This window comes from Nothobranchius furzeri, chromosome 16 (genome assembly GCF_043380555.1).
Source record: "Nothobranchius furzeri strain GRZ-AD chromosome 16, NfurGRZ-RIMD1, whole genome shotgun sequence".
In the NCBI taxonomy this organism is placed as follows: Eukaryota; Metazoa; Chordata; class Actinopteri; order Cyprinodontiformes; family Nothobranchiidae; genus Nothobranchius; species Nothobranchius furzeri.
In genome coordinates, this window is record NC_091756.1 from 39,737,082 (window position 1) to 39,756,911 (window position 19,830).

The 19,830-nt window shown below is 43.2% G+C and overlaps 1 protein-coding gene across 5 annotated transcripts in view; it reads right to left on the bottom strand.

The window, feature by feature from the left end:
- Positions 1 to 19,430, bottom strand: part of vti1a (vesicle transport through interaction with t-SNAREs 1A) — a 141,095-nt gene extending 121,665 nt beyond the window's left edge. For all 5 annotated transcript variants that reach the window (XM_054749757.2, XM_015962599.3, XM_015962598.3 and 2 more), the window contains exons 1-3: positions 19,177 to 19,430; positions 3,737 to 3,795; positions 2,732 to 2,842 (exon numbers count right to left, since the gene is read on the bottom strand). In XM_054749757.2, the coding sequence (XP_054605732.1) occupies positions 2,732 to 2,842; positions 3,737 to 3,795; positions 19,177 to 19,270 (264 nt within the window). In that variant the 5' untranslated portion in view covers positions 19,271 to 19,430. The remainder of the gene's footprint in view (positions 1 to 2,731; positions 2,843 to 3,736; positions 3,796 to 19,176) is intronic.
- Positions 19,431 to 19,830: the final 400 nt, after the last annotated feature.

A 19,830-nucleotide genomic window follows, 5' to 3' on the forward strand; every position in this document is an offset into this window, starting at 1 on the left:
TTCTACAAGACGCCTTTCGAGCCGAGTGTCATGTCCTTCCTTGGCCCGCAGGAAGTCAGAGGCTGAGCTCGGCTATAGCATTTGGCACTTCTGATACACATCTGAGGGGGCTGAAGTTCTTGCCTTCTGAACACTAAATGTAAGCCTGTAAGGTGGGTGTTCCTAGTTAAGCGTACACAGAGCAAGCCACATCACATACAGAGGCACAGAAGTGATAATTGCTAACAAACAAGGGAGTCAAAGTTAAGAGAAAGCCAGGAGGCCTCAACACACAAGTAATGTGTGCATTTTCTCAGATGTTGTCTTTTTTTTTTTTGGGGGGGGGGGGGGGGTACTGTGCATGCAAGGTTAGGCATGAAGGAATGCTAAGAAACAAAACTTCCCGCAGATGCTCCAAAGATAGGAAATTAAAAACTGCTAGCAATCAGAATTAGCTCTAATATCGTCCACAGCAGGTGTTCACTGCTTGATGATTAAGCATGGTAAGTGAGGGGAGAAGAAAAGGTAAAGATTAATCATCAGCCAATTAAATGCCCAGGGTGAGGAAAGCAACCCGTTTTGGCACAGAGAACTCCTCCGTCATCTCAGTTAGCATTTCTCAGCTCTGCACTCTCAGATCACTGGGACACAAGTTCTCCGTCTAAATGGCTTTTTTACATTTTTATGTGCCTGTGAAACAGTGAGTTTTGGAATATTAATTCACTTTCAACTTTTAGATAAACTATCTTAGACACCAGGCAAGGGTTAAAAATAAGGGTGTAAATAAACAGAATTTGTACTTTGATTATATTTGTATGTGTTCTTGCCCACATGAGCTGCTGTTTGATAGTTTTACATCAAGATGGTTGAGACAAGCTTAGAAATCTAGACCAACCGTAGCAGCAGCAAACAGATTTAGCTCTGCAGGTTGGTCTAGCCATGCTGTGCTGTGGCCTCAGCAGGTCTGCCACTGGACTGAACAGTTTGTCTCTTGTCAATCACAGCACTCTATGTTTGTTGGGAGGGCTTTGCACCAGAGCTGCAATGGAGAAAAACAACAAAGATGGCATCAGCTCAGGAACAGCGCTCATTTGAAAAGGCTTTGGCATCAGCTGAATTATGCAGCAGTGCTGTTTTAGCCGGGCATCTCAGTCTTAAGACTCTTTTAGAAAACAATGATGCCAATTTGCCACAACACCGTGGTGGCATCAGAGAGCCTTAGTTTGTTAATAAGTGCATAGACCGTGATGGTAATGTTGCACAATAGTGTCCTTTTTACCAAAGATAAGGTGATGGCGGTATAAAGGGGGTATGGGGGCAGTCACTGTGCTGCTGCAGACTTCCGTTTATTGAAGACATAACATGCTTTTTATTGTGATCCACTCTTAAAGGTGCCTGTCCTCCAAAGTCCCCGTGCAGTCTCTGGTGATCTGAGCTCCAGCTCCAACGGAGAACAGCTCTAGGAGTGCTGTATTGCCATTTTGCCGTCTCAGCTGATTCTGATTACAAAAGCAAAACTTATGGTCGTGTTTACTTTCATTTTTAATATATCTCCCACCCGGGGCTCGGCAGTAACTCCCCACGTGATCATGACACCTCCCTCTGTTGCATCAATGCATAATATGCATTCACAAGTCCAGCGTTGCGGTAACATCACTACCAAGCGTGGCAGCACGAATGGCGCAAAATTCCTGCATCGCCATGTCGCTGTACGTAGTGGATGTCTAACGCTATTGGCTAATGTTGAGGGGCACTCAATTCAAATTTCATGGGTCTCTACGGGGCGGAGGGCAAGTTTAGCAAATAAATAAATGGGTTATTGCCTAATATATGACAGAACAGGGTAAGTCCATCACTTTTACAGATTTCTAAAAATTATGTCCAATTCCAAAATGGGGAAAAAACTCCAGTTTGCTGGTTTAGCACATTTAGAAATTCACTGTAAATTATATCCAATTATTGTCACATGTTGGGACATAAATCACATCCTAACTGGTTCATGAAGGGTCAGGCCGGGGTACTCCGGAGCTCAGGGCCAGCGGTGGGTTTTGTGTGTTTTTGTGAGTTTGAGTGCAACTAATGTGACAACAGAAAACAAACAAACAAAATAAACAAAAAGTTGAAAATTATTTTAGCAATGTGAGGGTTATATAAATAACCAAAACACGTCTTGACTTTTTTAGAAAAACTGAGGGAAATAAAAAAGGAAATGAAGTAAACATGCATTCATTTGAGCTGGATAATCACTTAGTTCAAAACTAGTATTGATCAAGTGAAGTATCCTGAGCAACACTGAGTAAACACAGAGTAAAAACAAGTGACCCAAAAGACTGGACTGTTCATAAAGCTTTGACAGAGTTTTGAAATAAAGTTAAAAAAATAAATAAATAAATAGGGATTTATGAATTACTAAACAAGGCCAGATTCTGGAGCTGAAACACAAACATGCACAACCTGCTCTCAATGGACACTGCTCACAAGTTCAAATATAAACTGTGAATTAACCTCTGTGGATGCACTACTGAGCTTCAGTGCTGGACTGTTTATGTGGGTAAAAACGAGTGCACTTAGAGTTTGGTTTGGGTTGTCTATAAACCACATGGGGTTTGACTGCAGCAACTTTTAACAAGGCTTGCATGTATATTTATTCCTTTGAAGAAATGTTGTGAAATAAAGTTGCATAATAACACTTAATGGTTATTAACAAACATCTATTTCCTTTATAAAGTGATGCTATTCGTGTTGTACTTACAAAGTCTTTCTCCAGCTTCTCCACTTCCTGCTTGTAGCTCTTCAGCCTGCTGTTGTACATGGCTCGGCTCTGGGCGGGGATCTCTCGCACCTCCAAATCCATCTGCTCCAGCTGAAAACCACCAGTGATGCACTTTATTTGTGGGCAAAACATTTCCAAGGTTCATTCCTACAGTTTTCAATCAATTTTTAGCAATACACATTAACCTGGCATGAATTTTAAACGTAAAATCGACTGACTTATCACTCAGAAAACGTACAGTTTTCATGTTAAGATGCAACAAAAATATAACAAAGTTCCTCTTTTTTTGTGTGACTCACAAAGTTACCAGCTATGACAATAAACATGTTTATGGCAAACACTTCAATTAGGCAAATAAAAAAATATGAAACATTTAAAAAGAGCAGCATTAACTTGGTTTTGTTTGTAAAAAAAAATAAAAATGCCACCTGCTTACGTCACTCAGCTGTGATAAAAGCACCAACAGAGTAAGGTGGTTCTGTAAATAAATACACCATCAAATGCGAGACCCCCCACCCCCACCCCCTTTTTTTTAAATTGCAGTGACATGAATGGGCCCAACAAAACTGTCACAGTGGATGAGGAAAAGGTACATTTGATGTATCGGGACGACAGAACTCATCTTGGCAGATTTGGAGGAAACTAATCACCGCGGCATAACAAGACAACCGCAAAAACAATTTGTCTCTATCTGGTGACTGCTTTTTTTTTTTTTTAACAGCAACATGAAGTCTTCCACCTCAAGATAATGGCTTGAAATGTGTCATAGGGGTGTCACTTAAAAGCAGATTACTGGGAAGTAATCGTGTGAGGAGGAAGCCTCCTTTCCCGCCACGTGAAGTGCGTGCATGTCTGCATGTCATGTCACCGCCTGGATAATACAGGTGCTGCTGTCTGGTGCCGGTGAAAACTGTCCCCTCCCCCTCCCACAAATTCATAATTTAGGCAATGGGACGAGGAGAAAATTACTGATCAAAGACATACCAACTCTCTGACTTCTTCAAGCTGTTTGTCAACATTTAGAACCAGCTGTGTCTTCTCCTCTGAAAGAGAAAAAAACAGAAACATATTGATCAGCCGGCGGAGGGAACAGCGCTTCATGACAACAGCCTGACTCCCACACAACAGTGGAAGAGATGGCGGGGGAAGAGAAAGAAAAAGACATTGGGAGAGAACAACACACGAGGACACATTTGAAGATATATTTACACATTCTCTCCACACGACGAGCCAACATTTGATGTGTCTTAGTAATGGCGTGTATGAGGCCTTTGTTGGTTTCTGCTGAGGAGCTGTGAGACACCTCATGCCAACTCAAAGGGAAGGGAGGTGTCAGCTTTGCTCACTTGCCAGAAGGATGAGTCCCTCTCAGAATGACTAACACACTGTTCTACACCTCACCCCATGACTGCTCTACCACATTACCCAAAGAAACTCATTAGGACGTCAACTTCCAAAGCTATAGTACCTTCAACAGTCATTTACAGCCACAGCGCAAACGCACGCTATGCGTGCTGAATTGGTCTTTGCTCTAAAATTAGCTCTTTGCCATGAAAGTAAACAATATGAAATGTAGAGGTCTGATGTGGCTGCTCAGTGAGTGGGTATCCTTTCTTCTTTTTTCCAAAAACAACACAAATAATACATAATCGTTGTTAAAGATTAAAACAAGACAACAACTTTAGGATTTTCGGTAAAATGTGTGACATTCATTTTGGTAACATTTACAGACCTTTAACCACTTTATTTTGAAATTTTGTAATTACGTTTTATAAACACTTTATAATTACGGCATGTCAGAAACATACAGTGACAAAATTGAATATGCTTGTAGTAACAGGCAAGTTAGAGGACATGGTCTGTGTTGACATCACAACACAAAGAAAACAATTGCAAGATCAAAAATAAATCAGTGTGGGCCTGGACAAAAATGAAACAAAACACCCATTCATCCATTTTCATCTGCTTATCTGGGGTCGGGTCGCGGAGGCAGCAGCCTAAGCAGGGAGGCCCACACTTCCCTTTCCCCAACCACTTGGGCCAGCTCCTCTGGGGAAATCCCAGGGCGTTCCCTGGCCAGCCGAGTTACATAGTTCCTCCAGCGTGTCCTGGGTCTTGATTTAAGCCTCCTCATGGCTGGACGTGCCCAGAAAACCTCACCAGGGAGGGTTCCAGGAGGTCTCCTAATCAGATGCCTGATCCACCTCAATTGGCTCCTTTCGATGTGGAGGAGCAGCGGGTCTACTCCGAGCCCCTCCCGAATGTTCTCTAGGGACAGCCCAGCCGCCCTGTGGAGAAAACTCATTTTGTCGCTTGTATCTGTGATCTCATTCTTTCAGTCACTACCCAAAGCTCGTGACCATAGGTGAGGGCAGGAACATTGAACAGCTTGTAAATCAAGAGCTTTTCCTCCTAGCTCAGCTTTCTCTTCACCATGACAGACCGGTACAACGCCCACTGATCCTTAGGCCACCAAAACAGATCTCCTCAACACCTCAAAAGATTCTAATCAAAAATCTAAAGATTGTATGTCCAAGCGTTTGGGATATTAACAAAAGATTTAAGCTGTCCTCCTGACACATCACCATGAATGGATTACATTTGAATATGAAAAAACTAAAAAAGAAAGTGGCTCAGACTTGGGACAGGATTCTTAAAAATTAAAGATGCATTTCTGTGAGTTTAGATTATTGACAATATTCCTATTAACATGAGAAAAACGAAATAAATATCTGCAGCAAAATGTTCCAGTTTAGAAAAACTAGAAGTGCAAGATATTAGGAATAGCATGTGACTGTGTGAGTTCTTAATTATTAAGATGATGATCTTGGTTGTGCTAAGTCTTGTTGCTTACTTTTCAGTTTGTGGTCTGGCATAATTACACTCATGACTACACAGTGTGCGTTAGCATTTCGGACACATCAGTAAAACCAGGTGCAGCCATGAGAGTCCATCAGAGCAGTATGTAAACAGATGTCCCTGCCAGCAGATCTTTGTGACATTGATATTGTGCACACATATTGTGATGTTAACTTTGTTCTGTTACCTTGTGACATATGGTTTAGCCTAAGGACCAGCCTTCGTCTCTAAAAACAGGACAAGCCTTTTTTACATCATACAAGAAACCTTATTTACCCAGGTACCTTTCATGGGAATGTAAGAAAATATTGATACACCAAAATGTCGTGATATATCATTTCATGATTCTGAATCAATATTTTTAAAAAATGTATCAATTTTTTTATTGATAATTTACATGAAAACATTTACCGTACATCTTTGTGTAGTGTGGTTCAAACTCCGACTGCTAGGTGGCAGCAGTTTCTGCCGCCTTCATTCTGACTAAACACGATCTTGTGATAAAACTATTTTAGAAGTGTCTGGCCTGAATTTTCCAATTAAATTCAGTCTTAAAAAAAATTGCAAATTTTGTCTGGCTTTTAGTAATATATTGTATCGTCTTCCCTGTATTAGGATATGAATCATATATCCAGATTCATGCCAATAAACACCCTACCTTGTTCAGTTCAGTCCAGTGGTTGTCCAGTAAATAATAAAGGTGTGAAAACTATGATAAGAGACAGCAACAGTATAAATAGTAACATGAATGTAAAGGTAACTAGCAAAACACGATCAAAGAGACACCTCCTTTGACTCCAGAAAGCAGTACTTCCACTTGATCTAAAACAACTCAAAGTTGGCATTTTTAGAGTAGAAATTAGCAAAATGTACAACATGGACAAGCCTGTAACCTGAACTGAATTCAGTGCAAGACATTAGGAATATTTTGAGGAGAAAAGTTCCTCCTTGAACCGTCACCTTATCGTGGTGGAGGAGTTTGAGTGCCCTAATGATCCTAGGAGCTATGTTGTCTGGGGCACTTTGTGCCCCTGGTAGGGTCTCCCATGACAAATTGGTCTTAGGTGAAGGGTGAGACAAAGAACGGTTCACAGGATCTTTCATGGAGGTAAAGTCAAAGAGTCGGGTACCCGGCCCGGAGGGTTACCGGGGTCCCACCCTGGAGCCAGGCCTGGGGTTGGGGCCCGTGAGCGAGCGCCTGGTGGCCGGGCTTTCGCCCATGGGGCCCGGCCGGGCCCAGCCCGAACCGGATACATGGGCTCATCCAACTGTGGACCCACCACCCGCAGGAGGAACATGAAGGGTACGGTGCAATGTGGATCGGGTGGCAGACCAAGGCGGGAGGCTTGGCGGTCTGATCCCCGAACAAGAAAACTGGTTTTTGGGACATGGAACGTCACCTCGCTGGCGGGGAAGGAGCAGGAGCTTGTGGCAGAGGTTGAGCAGTACCGGCTAGATATAGTCGGACTCACCTCGACACATAGCATTGGCTCTGGAACCCAAGTCCGTGAGAGGGGTTGGACACTCTCCTTTGCTGGAGTTGCTCCGGGTGAGAGGCGGAGGGCTGGGATTGGCTTTTTGTTAGCCCCAAGACTCTCTGCCTGTGTGTTGGGGTTTACCCCAGGGGACGAGAGGGTAGCTTCCCTGCACCTTCGGGTCGGGGAACGGGTCCTGACTGTTGTTTGTGCTTATGGGCCAAATATGAGTTCAGAGTACCCACCCTTTTTGGAGTCCCTGGGACGAGTGCTAGATAGTACTCTATCAGGGGACTCCATTGTCCTGCTGGGGGAGTTCAACGCTCACGTGGGCAATGACAGCATGACCTGGAGGGGTGTGATTGGGAGGAACGGCCTGCCTGATCTGAACTCGAGTGGTGTTTCGTTATTGGACTTCTGTGCAGGCCGCAGTTTGGCCATAACGAACACCATGTTCGAACATAAAGATAACCATCGGTACACTTGGTACTAGGGCAGCCTAGGTCGCAGGTCGATGATAGACTTTGTAGTCATATCATCTGACCTGCGGCCGTATGTTTTGGGGATGGGGAGCTGCTGACATCAACTGAGGCCATTGTCAGACAGTGGAAGGAATACTCTGTGGAGCTCCTCAATCCCCCCTATGCGCATTCCGAGGAGGAACCAGAACCGGGAGAACTGGGGATGGACTGTCCAATCTCGGGGGCAGAAGTTGCTGAGGTAGTCAAACAACTACACAGCGGCGGAGCCCCGGAGGCGGATGAGGTTCGTCCTGGGTATCTCAAGGCTATGGATGTTGGAGGGCTGTCATGGCTGACACGTCTCTGCAACATTGCGTGGTCATCGGGGGCAGTTCCTGTGGAGTGGTAGACCGGGGTGGTGGTCCCCATCTTTAAGAAGGGTGACCTGAGGGTGTGTTCCAACTATAGGGGGATCACACTCCTCAGCCTCCCTGGAAAGGGCTACTCCAAGGTACTGGAGAGGAGGGTCCGATCGATAGTTGAATCTCAGATTGAGGAGGAGCAATGTGGTTTTCGTCCTGGCCGTGGAACTGTGGACCAGCTCTATACCCTTGCAAGGGTGATGGAGGGGGCATGGGAGTTTGCACAACCAATCCACATGTGTTTTGTGGATTTGGAGAAGGCTTATGACCGTGTCCCCAGGGGCACCCTGTGGGGGACGCTCCAGGAGTATGGGGTGGGTGGCTTTCTGTTAAGGGCCATTCATTCCCTTTACCAGAGGAGCGTGAGTTTGGTCTGCATAGCCGGTAGTAAGTCGGACCTGTTCCCGGTGAGGGTTGGACTCCGCCAGGGCTGCCCTTTGTCACCGGTTCCGTTCATTACCTTTATGGACAGAATTTCTAGGCGCAGCCGTGGTGTGGAGTGTGTCGAGTTTGGTGGCAGGAGAATCTCGTCTCTGCTTTTTGCGGATGATGTGGTCCTCCTAGCTTCATCCAGCTCTGACCTTCAGCTCTTGCTGGGTAGGTTCGTGGCCGAGTGTGAAGCGGCTGGGATGAGGATCAGCACCTCCAAATCTGAGACCATGATTCTCGACCGGAAAAGGGTGGCTTGCCACCTCCGGGTCGGGGGAGAGGTCCTACCTCAAGTGGAGGAGTTTAAGTATCTCGGGGTCTTGGTCACGAGTGAGGGTAGGAGGGATCGGGAGATCTACAGGCGGATTGGTTCAGCATCTGCAGTCATGCGGGCGCTGAGCTTATCTGTCATGGTGAAGAGGGAGCTGAGCCAGAAAGCCAGGCTCTCGATTTACCGGTCGATCTACGTCCCAATCCTCACCTATGGTCATGAGCTTTGGGTAATGACCGAAAGAACGAGATTGCGGATACAAGCAGCCAAAATGAGTTTCCACCGTAGGGTGGCCGGGCTCAGCCTTAGAGATAGGGTGAGGAGCTCGGACATTCGGGAGGGACTCAGAGTAGAACCGCTGCTCCTCTGGATCGAAAGGAGCTTGTTGAGGTGGTTTGGGCATCTGGTCAGGATGCCTCCTGGACGCCTCCCTGGGGAGGTGTTTCGGGCATGTCCTGCCGGCAGGAGGCCCCCGGGTCGACCCAGGACACGTTGGAGAGGTTACATCTCCAATCTGGTCCGGGAATGCCTTGGGGTCCTGCCGGAGGAGCTGGTGGAGAAGGCTGGTGGAGAAGGCCGGGGAGAGGACGGTCTGGAGCTCCCTAGTTGGGATGCTGCCCCCGCGGCCCGGACCCGGATAAGCGGAGGAAGACGACGACGAAAAGTGGAGCAAAACATCCCTTCCAGCAAATAACAGAAGAATGGTCTGAAGAATGGCAGGTGATCTCTTTGGAATGCTACAGCTTCTCTTCTGTCAGATCACCATAAATAAACAAAGCTTTAAATGTGTATTACTTTTTTAGAAGATTACAAAAAAAGAGAAAAATATGTCTGTCAATTTGGACACAATGATACTCTTTAACTTGGCCTACATCCGGACTGACAGTGTTCTCTACTCCCACAGAGGTAGCACTGTGTGCTGCAGCTTGTTGGCGGGTGTGGCACCTCTTTTCATGGCGGGCAGGAAAACTTGGGTAGTGTTGTGCTGGATACTGAGGGGCTGGTGGTCAATGGCGGGGGCCCTGGAAGCTATAATATTGTAGATGCTTGTCCAGCTAACCCAGGTGGTAAATCATCTGACTGCAATGCACTCATATTTGTAGCAGACTCTGATGTTAAACATCTTTTTGTTTTTTCTTTATGTCTCACTGGCACACGCCATATTTAACTGTTCTAACAGGAGTTCATCAGGGACCTCAGAATCTAAACAGAAGTGGCTGCAGATCTATCTTGACACTGTCACTCTGCAAGCTTACAAGAATGATGTGCAAGCACATAGAAGAGGAAACAATCTTTTATATAGCACCTCTCAAGGTAAAAATCACTAAATGCTTCACAAGAACAAAAGTTTAAAAAAAACATAAAATTGGGAGAAATAAAAAATTATGATAAAAATGTGAGGAAAGAGAAAATGAATTAAAGCTGCAAGCAGCGTCGTTCGGCCCTCGCAACTCCGCGCCGCTCCAGCCTGGCCGGCAGTCTGGTACACCCGGGCACGTCCGCTGAACATAAACATTGACCACCCCAACACCAGAAACCGCGAGCGGTCTCCTCGTCTGCACCTCACTCTGACTCAGCATCTTCTCTGAGCCCACCATTAAATTACGCATCTCACCACCAGGGGTTGCTCTATCTGTACCACACTGGTGGTGTGATGACACAGACCAAGTTTAGTGCTATTCTGACCACGTTTTTTGAAGTCATTGACAATTAAAGTGGCCAACTACAGAAAAATCCCATTGAGGTCAGCTTTGGTTGACAAAGATGGTTTTCTGTTATTTTGGCATCAATTAGATGTTGTATGTGTTATCTAGAGCCAGAGAGCCGAAAGGGGGTGGAGCTACAGGGGTTTGAACCAACAACCACATCAATGTGATTGGTGCAGTCACATGATGACACAAGCCAAGTTTGATGCCATTCTGACCTTGTATTAGGAAGTAATTAACTCTTAATCTTATCTAGGGGGCGCTGTGACCAATTACATAAAAATCCCATTGAGGTCCCCTTAGGGAGTCAAAGATGGTTTTGTGGTAGTTTGGCATCAATCAGACATTGTGTGTGCTTTCTAGAGCAAAAGAGCTGAATGAGGGCGGAGCTAAAGGGATTTGAACCAACAACCACATCAATGTGTTTGGTACAGTCACGTGATGACACAAGCCAAGTATAATGTCATTATGACCTTGTCTTAAGAAGTTGATCAAGTTTGAACCCATCTAGGGGGCGCTGTGACGATTTTGTGTGATGACTCCCACCATGTTTGGAGGTTTTTTGCAGAATTTACAAAAGTTTTATTGTATCTAGGGGCGCTGTCCCAAATTTAGGAAATATTCCATGAAGACGTTTGTAGGTTGACATCAATCATTTGTGTGCAGTTATTTGTACTTTTTATATGGTCAGGCTACGTCCTCAGCATGTGACGGGATTCCCTGCGTTCTACCCGGAAAAAAGAAAATTTGCGGGATCGAGACACTGGCTGCCAAAGTGAAAAAGAACCAATGTTGCAGAGGTTATAAACACGGTTGGTACAGAGGAGAGGTTCCTGTCAGGAATAAATAAAAACTTTAATATGATAAATCGTAGAGTAACTGGTTGTCATTTACATTTTACATTTAAGGAATCGTTCTGGATGGTGTTGGTTTCATTTGGAAATGTCTGTGTGCAGCCTCTTAGCTGTCATTCAGTCTGGTTACCTTGACAACGCGTGTGTGATTGGGGAGCAGAGGAGGTTCTGGGGGTTTTCGCAGTTGTAAAACAGAATATGGACTGGAATCAGATTTGTGTAGTTTATATGTCGCTCCACAATGGGTCCCAAATCCAGTGTTGGGCAAGTTACTTCAAAACTGTAATGCATTATTTATTACTTGTTACCCTCATTTTAAAATAATTCATTACATTACAATATTACTGATTTTAAAATGTAAGGCATTACACTACTTTTGCATTACTTTAAGTTACTTTTACCAATACAACTTCAATATGAATCTGGTAAACTGACGCTCAGTGAGCTCATGCCATATATGTGGAAGGTGATGTGGTGTCTGAGCTAGGACTGCTGTTAAAAACAGTCAGATACAATAAAAGTGCTTTAAAATGATTGTTTATTACATAAAAGCAACAACAATCTGTACTCTCAGCACGCTGCCATCTTATATTAACTGAGCAGGGAGTGAGGTGGTGGGGGCTCCAAGCCTATATTTGCCTTGGTCCCCAAATGCCTTGATACGGCCCTGGATGTGGGACTGGCTTCTGGGGTGATCTGATTCTATCTAGGGCTGCAACAACGAATCGATAAATTCGATGAAAATCGATTACTAAAAGCGTTGGCAACGAATTGCGTCATCGATTCGTTGTGTCGCACAACTCTTCCAAAAGCGCCCCCCCCTTCCCGCCCGCCGTTGCGCGCAGACCAGAGCAAGTCAGATCAGCGCGAGGGAGAGCCGGCAGATCAGCGCGAGGGAGAGCCGCAGATCAGCGCGAGGGAGAGCCGGCAGATCAGCGCGAGGGAGAGCCGCAGATCAGCGTGAGGGAGAGCCAGTACCGGCAGATCAGCGCGAGGGAGAGCCGGCAGACTTGCGCTGCTGCGAACCGGTTCCGCATTGTCGCGCAGCGATCCAGGCAGCTGCTTCCAGCGCACGGTCCATTCTCAAAGTGGCGCAACCAAAAAACTATAATTAGCACACGATCGTTCATGTCCGCACATGTTCTCTATTTTCTGTCTTATTTGTGCCTGAAGCGCGCTACTGCGGAGCTCATCACCTGTGCTGTGGTGATTTCACCTCACGCAGCATCGAAAACGCGCTCTGCGCTTTTCGGTCAGGAGATCCCTTTGATCTGCTCAAAAGTAACTGATGAGGTGAAAAGGTAAGAATCCAGGCAACAGATTTTCTGGAGAATTATGAGGAGATGCAGGAAGATGAGAGACAGACAGGACAGGAAAATAGTTAAATAAAAACAAGAAAACAAAACAAAGTGTTGAAAAGTCAAATGTAGGTAGATTTATCTCCACTACACGTTTTTACCAGTAAAAAACAATAAGTTATACACATGTCATAATTATACATCTGATACAATTCAGATCACCTTCAAAACTCAGTCACACACCCAGGGCCGTTTCAAGACATTTTGGGGGCCAAGGCAAAATGCCCCCCCCCCCCCCCCCCATAACTGGGCTCCCCAGAAGCCTCTGTGTAATTCATGCCCTCTCCAGGAGTGTTAGTTATACGGTGTTTATAAAAGCCCCTCAAACATTACTGACATGTTCTAATATTATCAGATGAAAAACTAAATTATCAGACATGCTGTCTCATCTGCTTCTTTTAAAAACTTGCAAAAAGTAACAAAACCATTTGAAAGCCACTATTTGTGGATTCTCTGAAAGTTTCCATGGAGTGTGTGACAACTTATTTTTTCATTGATCCTATCGTCTAATCTCACAGCTGAAACAAGCATCCTTAATAATCTGTGCACAGGAAGCTTACCGATGCTGTAGTAAAACAAAAGGTATAATAATTTATTATTAATAAAACCTTGTTGCAGCACTAAAGCAGAAAAATTAGATTTTGCATTAAATATGCAAAATATTTACATATGAATAGTTTTAGAGCCCTTTAATTGGCAGAATCTGATATTAATTTAGTTCTTACAAAAAATGGGTCCCAACATGGTTTGTGTGGCGTTGCCATAGTGTGACGTTATAGGCACAGATCCCCTGTCCTCTTGTTTGGAAATGGAAATATGGTCACCCTATATTAAACAAACTGTCCACCCGGGCTTTTGCGCTGCACAGAGACGCTTCGCTGCCTACGACTGAATGTCAGTTGAGAGTCAGTCTCATGCAGACTGACCAATGAAGAGAGGGCCTCAAGTTAAGACCCTCTCCTCATTGGTCAGTCCACACGAGGTGGGTCAAAGGTTACTCTGGGCGGGTTACGTGTTGTCAGGCATTCAAGTATTGAGTATATTTACTGCATATTACAGTAAAATATTCTGTATGTGACCACATTATGGTGATCCTTGGGTCGTGATGATGGAGCCCTTGAATATTGTTGCCCAGGGTACAACAAAGTGTTAATCTGGCCCTGGTTCCGCCGTCACATTCCCGCAGAAACTGGTTGATCACACCGGGGCCAGACTACTAGCATGTGGTTTTACAACCACAATGTCCTCAGAAGCAAAAACGCTTTTAAAAGGGAGGGAGGAGTCCTAACTGTTGCTGCAGGCGTGTTGTGTGAGAGTGCAGTTATATACTGGTTAATATATTTTTGGGTTCAGTTGCTTTCATGTGGCCTAATGTGAGTCTATTTGGGATCATTGGAATGATCAGCAGCATTTCTTGATGTGACTTTATGGCAGTTGCCCAGGGCATCATCGCAAGGAGGATGGCATTCATTTACTTTTGTTTTATTTGGTATTTTTTCAGTCAGTTTTGGAAATAGTGATCAATTTTGATTAATTCACAGCCTATGTTTAATTACATTTAAAATAAATGTGAACAGATGAGATCAAACAAAACAGATGAGAATTGCCCTTAAGCTGTTTAACTTGGACCAAGCATTTTAGGTCACAGATAGATGTAGCTTAGGGTCTCTGTCTATACACCTTATAAGACAATTTAGGTGATGGCATGTTGTTTTTCTGCTATTGAACTGTTTTCTAATAATGTTGTGTTAAATAAAGAGAAGGAAGGAGAGAAATAACGTTTCCCTAGCAGTTTTTAAAAATTTCCCCATGTAATCCGATTAATCGATTAATCGTGTCGAGACCCCATCCGATTAATCGATTATCCAAATAATCGTTTGTTGCAGCCCTAATTCTATCACATGTATAAATATTAAATGCTTATATATTATTGCTTGTAATATATGCAGATACTGGATCTTTCTTCGGGTTTCCCGCAATTTTAATTTTTAAGGAACACATCTTGATTCTGGGTTTAAAAATGCATTGTAATTACCGCGTTACTGACAATTGTACCGAGTAAATATTATCATTTTCTTTCCCTGTAATGCCTTACATTACCACATTACAGCAAAAAGCAATGCATTACAGTAATTAATAACATTTGTACCGCATTACTCCCAACACTGCCCAAATCACAGCACAGCTCGAGAAGGACCTCCTGTCAGTGCGCTCATGGAAACGTGTTTAGTCCAGGGAGCACGCTCCGACACATCCTTCATAATAATATAGAAACTATTTTTTATCTAGTGCATTTGAAGAAAAATCACGAGGCGTTTCACAAGGACAAAATATAATATAATAAAATGAAATTAAAAATAATACTCATTTTTAAAAAGATTAAAAACATCATAAAAATGGGGAGAGAAAATATTGTAATTATGTCCATCTGTTGCAGACACGTGTAGTCAATAGTTTTGCACTTTAGTGCATTTTAGTTAAAAATTTCATTTTCTGCCTAAAACTGGTAGTGTTGTACCGTTGTCAGGTAAAAACTCTGCACTGGATTTGAATTTAAATCTGCCATCGCTATTGGCTAAGAGGTACCCTAGAACGTTAGCTGGTACCATATGATGTCACAATGTCGTTGTGAGCCTGTGTGTGTGTGTGTGTGTGTGTGTGTGTGTGTGTCACAGCGGCTCTGCCCTCTCGGTCTGCTAGGCAAAAGCTTTTGTTGAATTTTTCAAACAGGAAGTGGGAGTGGAGTAATACTCTGGTAGAGGGTGACTTGCTCTTTAAACGACCACTTGTATTAAAAAAACAAGCATTGTGTATTCCTCAGGGAACCTCTGCTTTAAGAGAGATAAAAGGTCCTACGTTTCTGAATTTATTAGGAACATTGCATGCAATATAAACTCTAAATAAAAAGTAACACTGAATGCACTAAGTTGAAAACTGCAGAAAAATCTTATGTTTGGTACTTTTTTGGTACTTGAAGTAGTGCAAATAGTCATTGCATCTGCAGCTTGCCAGTAATGTCCTGTAGTAGCCTACATAGTTGATGTAAGACACTTTTTGATGGGTGAATAAGTAAATTGCCAGAATTCAAACTGTCATATAACAGCAAATCCCTTTTCCCTGGGCCCTTTATATAAAAATATTCACAATATTTGGAAATAAACTGCTTGTTTCAAGGTAATGATGATTTCAAACGTATTTTTCTCTTTATAAAAGTAACAAGGTAAAAGTTAAAGAAAAACAAAGTTATGACCAACTGTTTTGTCATTAGATTAACCTACAGTAAATGTTGAAATGTCAGACACAGAACCTTTAGTCGTGAAAAGCTTTGGATGGGTAGTCTCAGGAGATAGTCATGTCATTGAAATTATTTTAAATGAAACAAACCCATAATCACAGGCAGAACACCATAAAAATGTAAGACTTTTTCTTAAAAATTTAAACAAAAAGTCAACAAACTTTAAAGCTCAAAGGCAAATCACAAGCCTACGGTTCTAGAACTGCAATATAGCAAAAATCCTTAGCTGAGATCTTCATTTCTTATGGCACCATGGGCCAAGATTACCTTTTGCCAGTCCTCGAATTCATTTTTAAAACCTGTGTCCAACCTCACAACCTACACAGTAAACAGCCAGAGGCGATCCAGACAAAGGTGAGACGGTGCTCTCTCAGACTCTAACTTGAGCTGGAGAGGTGTGAAATATGTATGGACATTTACTAAGACCGCTGTTGATGGACAGATGAGAAAGAAGTTCTGCACACAAAGAGAAAGCAATTAAAGTAAAGAGAGCTTGCTATTTTTATAAACGGTATCTGATTTCAGCTTACATGTAAACAGTATTTTATCAAACTGGGTCAAAACTTTTCATGTATTCTTATATTTTGTTGTAGCTTTGAGAGATTGTCACACATTTAAACTACAGAATTTGACAGTTTCATCTTTATTTTCCTACTCAAACAACTGTGGATAACTTCAATAAATGTAAATGAAACCAAATAATAAAAACACACTTATTTAAATCTCTTTTCCTCAGTAGAGTCATGGAGATGGTGTCTAACTAATGAAGTCATCAGATGAGAGGCAAGGAAAACTCTGGACAGGTACCCAGTCCATCACAGGGACACACAGTCACACACTCACCCGTAGGGATAATTTAGCCTCTACTTAACCTGCACGATTTTGATCCGTGGGAGGAAAGTGCAGTACCTACCCACACATGCATGAGAACATGCTAACTCTACACTGAAAGGCTGTGCAACATTGTAGGTATAATGAGGCAATGATAAAGCAGGAAAGGCAAATTTGTAAAACAAATTTACTTAAAACATTGTTTTTATGCCTCTTAATAACATTGTAACACAGTAGAGCTGTAAATATATTGTAGAGATTAAAAAACCTATATAATTGAAAGAAACATGGTCGTCTCTGAAGCCGGAAACATTGCCATGGTACGTTGCACTGGTGATGTTGCATCCAGCTGGTCCAGTAGAGCCAAGAGCCTTTCTTTCCACTTCCTCCAAGTAAAGGTTGGCTACAATAGGTGACACGGGGGAGCCCATGGCGCAGCCATGTTTTTGTCTGTAGCAAATCTCTTTTAAAGGGAGAGCACCCAGCCACTGGTACAGATATGCGGATGACACCTGGGTCAAAATCAAAACACAAGAAGTGGAATCCTTCACTACGCACATCAACGCCGTGGACAAAAATATCAAGTTCACCAGGGAAAACATAAAGGACAACTGCTTGCCTTTCCTGTGCACTTTGAAGAAAATGGCAACCTCAACATTGAAGTGTAGCGGAAGCCCACACACACGGACCAGTACCTCCTCTTCAACTCACATCACCCTCTGGAACACAAACTTGGAGTAATCAAGACCCTACACCACCAGGCAGAACATGTTCCCTCTAAGCCGGAAGGGAAAAAGAAGGAACACACACATATAAAGGAATCACTTAAAACATGTGGCTATCCTAATTGGGCATTGATAAAGTCAGCAAAGATGCACAGAAAAGAAGACCAGACACCAGCGAGGGAGGATAAGAAAGACAGACGCAACAACCTTGTCAACCCCTATGTAGCCGGTGTATCAGAGAAACTCAGGAGGGTTTTCTCCAAAAACAACATACCGGTGTACTTCAGACCCAGCAACACACTCAGACAGAAACTGGTTCACCCGAAAGACAAAACTCCTAAACACAAACTGAACAATGTGGTGTATGCTGTACAGTGCAGCGAGGAATGCCCAGACCTCTACATCAGAGAAACCAAACAGCCACTTCACAAGCGCATGGCACAACATAGAAGAGCCACCTCCACGGGACAGGACTCAGCAGTTCATTTGCATCTAAAGGACAAAGGTCACTCTTTCGAGGATGCCAACGTTCACATTTTGGACAGAGAGGACAGATGGTTTGAAAGAGGAGTAAAGGAAGCCATTTATGTCCACTGTGAGCAACCATCTTTGAACAGAGGCAGTGGTTTACGACACCAACTGTCTGCCATCTATAATCCAGTTCTGAGATCTCTTCCCAGATGCCTCAATGCCCACGCATATCCTGGGCCATCTGACCTCAGGAATTCACATGATAGGGTGGGGCCAGGCTTCACAATGAGCTCACCCGAAACTCTGGCTGTTTGTCTATTACAAAAACTGACTCTGGATCTGTACAATAAATAGCCCAATCACATCGATAGGGCCTACTCTCGCGAGAAACTGTAAGGTTATATAAAACACCTTCTTTGTCATATTATATTGGAATGAGAAGTCGTTTATAGAACGTTATTATCAAATTTATAATGTACGATAATTTGTACTGAAAAACGATAATTTAGGCCTCTCTGTACAATATTGTGGGATTTTGGATCTGGCAACACTGACCCACACCCACCCTCACACCTGGGCTCATGTGTTTATGTAGAAGATCATCAGGGGGTCTTTTGTTCCCTCTTCGGGGGAAACTCCCACTGGGTTTGAATCTGGGACTCTCCACCATTTGACCTTAGAACTGAAGAAGCCTCTCGGATGAGAGGTGAAACATCTTCAAGCAACTCAAAGAAGTCCAGACGCTTTTCTTTCAAAGCTCCTTAGACCAAAAGCATATTTGAAACGTTCTGTAAAGCTGACTCCCTGTCTGTCGTGTTTAAGAGGAGTTTAACTATCTTTCTGTGAACCACTACTGACAGAAGTCTGACTGAACACAACAACAAACTCTTCAAAATAAAGTAAATCTTCATGCAATAAAATCAGCCAGCTGCCAAGATGTTATGCTTATATCAAGTATAAATTCCTGACACGTGTATACTCAGTTTGAATTATTTTGCTGGATTACAGAACAACTTGGAACAAACGTTAAACCAGAAAAAATACTTGAGAGCTAAATTATCACATGCTAAACTACAAACTCACAATCTGCCAGTGATGTCCACGGTGTCGTATAAATATCTAGAACTCAATAATTGCGTAACGTTGGGAATGTATTGCAAATGCATCACATCTCCTGCTACCATTAGCTACCCCTCTCAGCTGAGACTTGATGGCTAATGCTAGCTAGCATCTCACCGATTAATAATAGTAAGTTCAACTGTCTTACCTCCACTTAGTTTAGGAATTTTGCCGATTTTGTTAGTTATTTCTGCGGTGACTGTTCCAAAGTCCTGTTCGTAGGCTTCGAAGTCAGAAGACATTCTGTCGAACGAGTTTAAAATGAGTATTAGCTATCTGACTGTCGGTTACCTCAGAATAATAACAACAATCCCCGAATGGAGTCTCTTCCTGTAGTTGCACTGAAAACAGCTCGACGAGAAACTAGAGGATTTGTTTGATAGTACTAGTTCGATACGTGCCGAATGCGTTTACCTCTCCATTCGAGTTTTTCGTAATATTATTTTTTAAAAATTGACAATTTAATTGTTTGCATTTAAACGTATCTGTAATAGTTTAGGGATTTTGGCTTCTGAAGCACGGCGAGAAAGGTTCCTAGTTCGTCCACCGGAGAAAATCTACGGCAAAAGACAAGGAAGTGACTAGGTTGGTAATTTAAAGTGACAGTTTTTTCGCCTCTCACAAATTTAAATCAAACACTTATCTTTAATAATATTAATAATAGCTTCATATCCGCGTGTCATCTTTGCGTTTTAGGGTAACAATAATGCTTTAGAGGTTAGTCGTGTTGGCAAGCTGGCTAACTAACGTTAGTTCGCTAACTGCTGCCACTAGATCCAAAGACCGAATATCTATTTTTATA